The sequence below is a fragment of the Zea mays genome, chromosome 1, assembly GCF_902167145.1.
Source record: "Zea mays cultivar B73 chromosome 1, Zm-B73-REFERENCE-NAM-5.0, whole genome shotgun sequence".
In the NCBI taxonomy this organism is placed as follows: Eukaryota; Viridiplantae; Streptophyta; class Magnoliopsida; order Poales; family Poaceae; genus Zea; species Zea mays.
Genome location: NC_050096.1, coordinates 233,672,934 through 233,681,647, shown reverse-complemented (window position 1 = coordinate 233,681,647; position 8,714 = coordinate 233,672,934). Strand labels below are relative to the sequence as shown.

Sequence of the window (8,714 nt, the reverse complement as noted above, 5' to 3'; positions counted from 1 at the left end):
AAAAGTGACCATCACAAACTCTGGCACTGGGGGCAAACGCAGACAAGGGGATATGCGCGAGAACCCATAATACGCATCGCGGACGGTACGGTGCCCAGGCGCGGACGGTCCGTAACATCGCTATACGGTCCGGAGTGTTCCAGCGGACGGTCCGACAATGCCAAGGAGCCACGGCGACCACGTACCTTTAAACCATGACGACCAGAAATAGGTACATGGAAAACTAACACGTTCAAGGTAGCTGGTCGGTTGGTAAAATCCAGCCCGACCTTTGATCAATTATTGTTTAAATATGTGAAAAAGAAGGCCGGCCCCAGCGACCGGCCACCAAAGCGACCTCACTTACTCACCCAGGAGCGACAACAAGTTAGGCCGATTAGACCACCTCACCAATCGAAAAAGACGGGAGGTCATAATGTTTAATTAAGACCTAACGTACCTGCGTGGACACCTACACCTCCACATACACCCATGTCATATCATTATACATACATACCACCGCTACCATATATCCCGAATCAGATGTGGGGCGTGCCACTGAAAGTCGCCTAGAGGGGGGGTGAATAGGCGAAACCTTAATATTAAAACTTTATCCCCCAACTAGATCCCTTGATTAGTGGTTAGAACAAGATAAACAATTATCGGAGTATAAAACTAAGTCCTTGCTTGTAAAAAGAATTGCTTTCAAATAATGCGGAATTGATAAAACAATACAACTAATGGGTCTATGAGAATAAAGCAAGGGGGCTTAGGTAAGAAGAGCAATGACACAAGTTCTTTCTTGCAAGGTGTTGCTTCACTAAATGAGAATTTACTTTGAAGCAATACCAAATAATGTTAGCAAAGAATAGAGCAAGAAAAACTTAGAAAGGGAAACAACAAACAAATCACAAGCAATAAGCACACGAGACACGGATGATTTGTTTCACCGAGGTTCGGCCCTCGAAGGCCTAGTCCCCGTTGAGGAGTCCACTAAGGACGGGTTTCTTTCAACCCTTTCCCTCTCTCCACCGATCACCAAAGACTGGTGAGCTCCTCTTCTTCTCAAGGATCACTTAAGACCCCGCAAGGATCACCACACTCTTTGGTGTCTCTTGCTAGCTTTACAAGCCTCCAAAACTTTGGAGGAAGTTCGATGGGAGTCAAAACTCTACATGCAAATGAACACAAAGATGTAGTACACACCATCTCTCAATGAATCTCACAAGGCACTAGAGCTAAAACACACGAGAGGCTTTCTTTTGCTTGCTCCCGCTTTTGTGGCACTTGTGTGGGTTGTAGTGGTCTAAATCTTGTGTATAGGATGGATCAATGAATATATGTGGTTGGGAGAGCTTGAATATGTCAACTAGATGACTTGTAATGTTGCTTGGGCTCCCACACCATGAAGTGGCCGGTTGGGGTGGTATTTATAGCCACCAACCAAATTGGAGCCGTTGGAGATGGCTGCTGGCGATGGGCGCACCGGACAGTTCGGTGCGCCACCGGACAGTGTCCGGTGTGCCGCCACGTCATCCTCCCGTTAGGGCTTGGAGCTGGTCGACCGTTGGAGGCTTTGTCCTCATGCGGCACCAGACAGTCCGGTGCCCCTCTGACCAACTGCTCTGACTTCTGCCACGTGTACTGTTCTGCACTGTTCACTGTCAGAGTCGACCGTTGCGTGCAGATGACTGTTGCTCCGCTGACGCATCGGACAGTCCGGTGGTACACCGGACAGTCCGGTGAATTATAGCGGAGCTGCGCCTGGGAAACCCGAAGGTGAAGAGTTTGAAGACGATCTTCCCTGGTGCACCGGACATTGTCCGGTGGTGCACCGGACACTATCCGGTGGCACACTGGACAGTCCGGTGCGCCAGACCAGGGAGCACTTCGATTTCCTTTGCTCCTTTCTTCTTGAACCCTTTTTAATCTTTGTATTGGTTTTGAGTTGAACCTTTGGCACCTGTAGAACATATACTCTAGAGCAAACTAGTTAGTCCAATTATTTGTGTTGGGCAATTCAACCACCAAAATCAATTAGGAAAAGGTTTGACCCTATTTCCCTTTCAGCCACCATATCCATTCGGGATACCACAGTACGGGGGCACTTCAATCACCTGTTTTTGACAGGTTGACACCTCTAGTATAAGACCGGTTGAGAACCCCTCAATCTGGTCCACGAGCATAGGCCCTGCAAGATTGCCGAACAACTCGGCCTCAAAGGCTGACTAATCCGGCATAGGGGCATACAGCTACAGCCTCCAACAGTGCGATAAAAGGGGACATCATTAAAATAGGAACGATAGATGTCGTCGTACAACAAAATAACGAAGGGGCGATGATTTTTTGTGAATCGGCCAACACAAACGAAAAAGAAGGTACGACTGTCAACAAAAAAGCCGATCCAAAATACTCCATGCCACGATGGTGCCCATTGGGATTAACACGATCACAAAAGCGAAAATTACAGCGCCTCAGAGCAAAGGAGAATCAGGAAAAGGAGACAGAAAAAATATTCAATGACACGCATCCGCAGTATCCGCCACCACAAAAGAGATGGAGACCAAAGGTTGTTGAGAAAAATCAAACGGCCACAAAGGTAGAAAATAAAACGACAACTGTGCAGCTCTCTGCAGGTATGATAGACAGTCCGGCTATAAAGGCCGGATCATCTGCACAGGACGCGGACCATCCGACCCCTAAGGACGAACCATCCGCACTACACCAATACACCTCCAACGACGTATTGACGTCCATGGAGGAAGACGACCTGCAAGAAGAAGACCTGGTCGACTACGAAGCTACGCCAGAACACTTAGAAAATTAGAAAAGCAAGGTGACAAATTGGTCAGGACCACTATGACGCTCGACGGTGTTGGGACTGAGAGTTCGATCAAAGCTAAAGGGGTCACGTTCGTTGAGTCAACCATCAGGACCAAAGCCACTACATACCATCCTAGTAAGTGACAAGATGCCTAAGAAAACCGATGTGATCACATCGAGTTAGTTGCTTTTGGTTCGCTCAGCTCCACCAAAAGGCAGGGGGGCATATGTTGGGCACCAAAAAGAGGCAACGGACGGTCCGGCCCTGGGGCCGACGGTCCGCGGTCCAGACAGTCCGCGCTTGTGGGCCGGACGGTCCGCGCGCACGTAGAACAGATTAGGGTTCCGAGTTTCTTGCCGTGTTTGTTAACGAAATTCGCGGGATTAGCTCGGGGAGTTTGTTTGTAACGGGTCTAGCCCCTCTCCTATATAAATACAGAGGTATACGGCCGATTTGTAATCATCAATCGAACGCTCAATCAATAAAATTTACATTTATTCTTAGGACTAGTTCTAGTCTAGTTCTAGGTTAGTCTTCCAATCCCCAAATTCTTCGCTTCTTTTCAACTCTACGTCGATTAGAGGAGTCTAGATCGGTCTGCTCGAGCCTAGACAACTCCTAGGATCTCTACCCCCAACAGGGTCCCTCCCGGAAGCGAGATCCAGACACCGCCGGCGATCTTCCATTGCCCCTGCGCACGCGCGGACCGTCCGACCGTCAGGCAGGAAACCCTAGCCTCGCACCAGGTCGCGGACTGTCCGCCCCTGCGCAGAGAACACCGCCGCTGGTTCGTGTTGAGTGATTGGCGTTCAAAAAGGTGTCAACAGGTGGCATGAAACTCGTGCTTTAAAAGGAGTAGAGATATATTCGATTAAACTGGAAATTTTGACATCCATAAATCAAAAGATGACAATGCTATTGTTTCGTCGGATTTAGCTTCTTTGCGCTAAACAGTATTAGCATGCGCTGTAATATTCGTCACGCTGAATTGCCATCTAATATTGGGTTCCTCATTATGCAGCTGTCTTGCTCTTGTAGACTACCCTATTCGAAGCACAACTCAACAATGCAGCGATCAGAATCTGCTTGATTGGTTGCTCGCATCATCTTATTCTGTATCATCGTGTGCGTTGACTTTATGTGAGCTACTGTTTGGTTACCTGTACGTGGAAGACGTGGTCTGCATGAACAGATGCAACATAAGTCATTTCACTTGCATCCACAGAAACGCTCAAAACTGGTGTATCCACACAGTCAGCCTCGTCCGAGCCTGCGCGCTCATGTGCAGGTATCCAATCAGACTGAATGAGAATGTGTGCGTACAACTGCCTTACTGTAGAAGATAACTAATTGTCATCGACAGATTCAGGTCCAGCTAGAGTCTGCGTAAACAGTTTCATCCTGGAACTAACATTCTCTAGGGTACTAAAGTTCACAAGCAACAGCTCAACCCCCACATTGGATACCAAATTAGTTGCAAAACTTCTGTACAGATCAGTTACATTTTTCTGCCAAGAAACAAGAAACAGAAAACCTTTTTGAGTGCCGACATGTTTGGTATTCGCTGCAGCAGTAAACTCAAGTATAAATCTATCCTGCGATTGTTAGACTCATTTCACCAGCGCATTGTACTGTAAACGTTTTGCTACCCCGTTGGTGGTGGGTAGGTAATATCACTAGCTTCAAACTGTACCCATGTGGTTCTTTGCAAGCCACTCCGGATCAGCAGTTCACATGGGGTGAGTGATGAAGAAGTTGAAGTCATGATGCTGGACTCCAAGCTGCTTCAGCCAGGAGTCTGCCGCACTGAAGAGGAAGTCCATCTTTCTGCGGTCTCCTGTCATGGGGTTGGTCCAGAGGGAACCTTGTATCTTGTGTGCTGCGAGGCCAAATGGAGGCAGTGATACGGTGTTGCTCTTCTTATCCATGTGGCCATTTTGTTTGCCGTTTGCAACTGGATGGCAACAATCAGTGGTCATGGTCTCAAGCCCGTGATCTGTGAGAAACATAACACAGGTTACTGAGGGTTTGAAAACAGTACTAAGGTCATCGCTGGTGCAGCCGTGATTAAGGACATACATTAACAAATAACTGACCGAAAGTCAATGTATTCACATGCAAAGCATATTCAAGCTTAAAGATCTTGGCTTGATTTGGACTCTATATATCATCATTTGTTTTCTTGGGAAGGACAGCTGGTGAACCTAGGTGCTTTTGCACATATCGCAATCCAAACAAGCTTTCTCCAAAGATGGTCTATTGAACAACTCTTCCTCCATGTTATATAACATAGGTATTTTTAGCTTCAAGAAACAACTGCATGTCTATGGATAAGTAATGAAGTCGTGGAACATGACAACACGGTCTCTTTCCTTCTCTTTACTGAGCAAAGAACTGCTGCCACTAACTTTTTGTTTGAGTGGTTTCCTTAACTACAGACTTTAAAGCTAAGACATGAAGCCTTTTGAAACCAAAGTTGACAAACTGGACGCAACATAGCAAGACGAACAAAGCTTTGAAGGAAACTCTTATACTCTTGTAAGCTAAGCCATCGATTGATTTAAGAATAGTGTGCCATACCAACTGGTATGCAGTATAGAGCACATCATTAAGTTATATAGTAGGAAACTTTCTAGATATAGAAACGTAACTGAACATCAGTTACACCTTTTCCAAATATAAAGTTCATTGTTTGAAAACTAAAGACCACTCAACCAACCAATTACAAGAAGAATGAGAAAGCAACAGTTTAAATTCCTTTCTTCTGGTCCTGGTAGAGGTGACAATGGGCTCTAAATTTTACACTATAAAATTTAAGGATCGGACTCTAATTCTATTCATTTTTGAACCAAAATTTATTTAGGGCCATAACAAATCGTGAAGAAACATTTGGATCACGATCTATTACCACCCCTAGGTCTAGGCCACCAGATTGACATTCCTCTTTTTTAGTGTACATTAAGCAATATATCAATGGTTCGGGGAAATCTTTTCTCAGGTACACAGACATGAGAAATACTCTTTCCTGTGAACGATAATAATGTTGCAATACATATCATGGGATTTGAGCTTGAGCAAACGGTAACTTTTTCACTCATTAAGCCCTAATGTTTTATATGCAAATAAGTTCTAAGTCACAACACAACAGAAGTATTAGAAGACTAGATGTTTATTAGAATACTGCACTAAACAAAAGGAGCTGTCACTATATCCTGTAGTCATGCTTTGATGCACAACCTGAGTTTGAAATTTCAACCAATATGCCAACACATATATCCTAAACATCGGAAAAGGGAAATCAACTCAAGACCCTAAAAAGTATGAAGATTGTTGATAACAATTTCAACGGTTATACAACGTCTGTTTGGCACTGGTACAGAAGCATATTAGAATAATCAAATTATTGTGCCGTAAGAATTTAAGAAAATGGTAGAGTTTAGTGACTGACACTCTGATGAACAAACATGCCTTCAAACAAAACGAGGAAAACATACCTTGAAACGAGGAGGAAATGGTATGGTAAGTTAGGAAGCATGCAGATAAGTCCTTCACGCTGCGCTGGTAAGGAATGTGGTATATAGGGTACCTAGTCAAAGTAGCAGACAAACATGAATGATAATGCTAATTGCTATCATCACCGAGAAGAAAATCAACCAAGAATCGATTTGAACCTAGAAATAAGGGTTACTATTTAGAAAAAAAAGATAATCAAAGCACTCAAATCTGTCATCAGACTGCTATAAGGCACATGTTTAGTGCCGTATGCAACTGCTTCATTCAATATATCTATAAAACTATTTGCAGAAGGAAAGCTAAACAAGAATGGTCTTAGTTACAGAACTATTTCATCAGCTATTTTTTGTTCTTTCAGAAGAACACAAACAGCAGACATAAATTTGATCATACCAGGCAACTGACATCCAGCTAACAGGCGAAAGCTCAGCACTCTTCAGTGATGTCAATCCAGGAAAGCCCTGGGATAGTTCATAAACCTAGAAAGGGCAATGATCATGTAAGAAATGCGATCAAAATCACAACAGCGATAAGGTCACAGCAAAGCCCATAGAAATTCACCTTGTCAATGAGAGGAACCCTTCCATAAGGTGAACCTACTTCAAAGAACTCAAAGTACAGGTGCCCTGGACGCTTCCTGTTGGACCATAACACATCACAGTTGAACAATGATTCATCAGAGGTGGAACTCCAGGATCTCGACATCTTCTCGTTGTCCTCATCATCACTCCATAAATCCATGCCATTATCTTCACCAAAACTTCTGCAAGAAAACAGAGAATTGGATTGGCCCACAGCTGAAAATCACCATGAATAAACTCGAAATTTGCCCCCTAGCAAGGTCTTGCCCATACCTGGATGCAGTCAGGACCTTGTTGGTGTATAGCTGCATCCCTGACAGGTATGGAACATAGTACTGAACTACTCTGTCCCCTCCTGGGAGCTGCACCGTAGCTCCGGCGCCGTACGCGCTCCATTCATAGTACTGTTCCCAGAGGTCGGCAAGATTGAAGTACTCGACGCTGTCCATCTCAGCGTGGTGCCAGGCGTCGGTCGGCAATCGTCCATTCGTCTGGACCAAAACCAACGGCGAGTAACTTTCAGATAGGAAGAGAGTAGTACTAACAAGCGGCCCTACATATGATCCGTCACCCAAGAGCATTAATGGAACAGTTGAAGGAAAGCCGAATTCAAGATGGCAGGAATCACCGCAGCGTGAATCGCAACTTTCTCCGGCTAGTAAGACTTGGTTCCGTGCAAACAATCCTCCAAATAATTAAGGGGGGAGAAAGGAACAGTACTAGCGTACTGTTACCAGCAATTCGACATGAGAATTTACGGTCAGAAAAAGCAGAACGATGCATCAGTAAAAAAAAGATGAGCCGGAAAGAGTAGAAGAAAGCCCATCTTTTTCACCCCACCACACTAAGCGGTGCGGAGAAAAGGAGTAAATGACAAATCCGAGACTCCCAGGAGGCCAGGACGCCGCAGATCGACGACGCGACGACCGTGGCAAGCCCCGGCCAGAAACCAGGAAGAACATCGAAGGCGAGAACTTGGGAGGTGGGGGGCAATTGCGTCACCTTGGGGAGAATGTGCGTCTCGACGGTGGGGGTGGTGCAGTCCAAGAAGCACTGCAGGTTGGACGACGGCATCCCCTCCCCCAGCCACTGGCCGCCCATGCGCCCCCCTTTTCCTTTCCCTCCTCCTCGACCTCGATGGCTCGACTCTCCACACGGCCCTTGTCTCTGCAGTCACAACTCACAACCCCACAACAATCCGCGGCGCACCAAATCGCTCAAGGCAGACCAAGAACCCCCAACGAAGGAACCTCCGTGCTACCCTGCAAGAACCGAAACCGTGCCGCTGGGAAGATTGGAGCGCGGAGGAGGAAGACTGGAAGAGGAGGGGACTTTATTCGAGCTGTGGAGGAAGGGAGCCGGAGCAGGAGGAGGGAGGAGCGGGGTGCGGGGTGCGATATGAAACCGGCTTCGGTTTGCTTTGCTTAGCTTCGCTGTGTGTCCTTCTCTCTCGCTTTGCCTTGTCGGACTCTGAACCAAACGCCGCCCGCGATATCGTCCCCACGTCACGTGCACGCGGAAGGGGAATGGGAATGGAGGGCCCAGTCCGTGGGCTGCCTGGACCCGGTAGCCCGCCCATAGACCTGGTATGGGGCATGTTTGTTTCGGCTTCTGGCAGCTTCTGGCCACCAAAAGCTGCTACGGACTGCCAAACTCTCAGCTTTTCAGCCAGATTCTATAAAATTCGTTGGGGCAAAAATCATCCAAAATCAACATAAACACATAATCAGTTGAGTCGTTGTAATAGTAGGAATCTGTCACTTTCTAAATCCAGAGCCCTATGAACAACTTTATCTTCCTCCACACGTAATCGTAAT

The 8,714-nt window shown here is 46.3% G+C and overlaps 1 protein-coding gene across 1 annotated transcript; it reads right to left on the bottom strand.

Moving 5' to 3' along the window:
- Positions 1–4,197: 4,197 nt before the first annotated feature.
- On the bottom strand, positions 4,198–8,311 carry LOC100277764 (uncharacterized). The gene is made up of 6 exons (NM_001151741.2): positions 7,900–8,311; positions 7,171–7,388; positions 6,878–7,079; positions 6,710–6,795; positions 6,298–6,389; positions 4,198–4,799 (listed from the first exon to the last, which is right to left on the bottom strand). The coding sequence occupies exons 1-6, from the start codon at positions 7,996–7,998 to the stop codon at positions 4,534–4,536; spliced, it is 963 nt and encodes a 320-aa protein (NP_001145213.1). The 5' UTR covers positions 7,999–8,311; the 3' UTR covers positions 4,198–4,533.
- Positions 8,312–8,714: the final 403 nt, after the last annotated feature.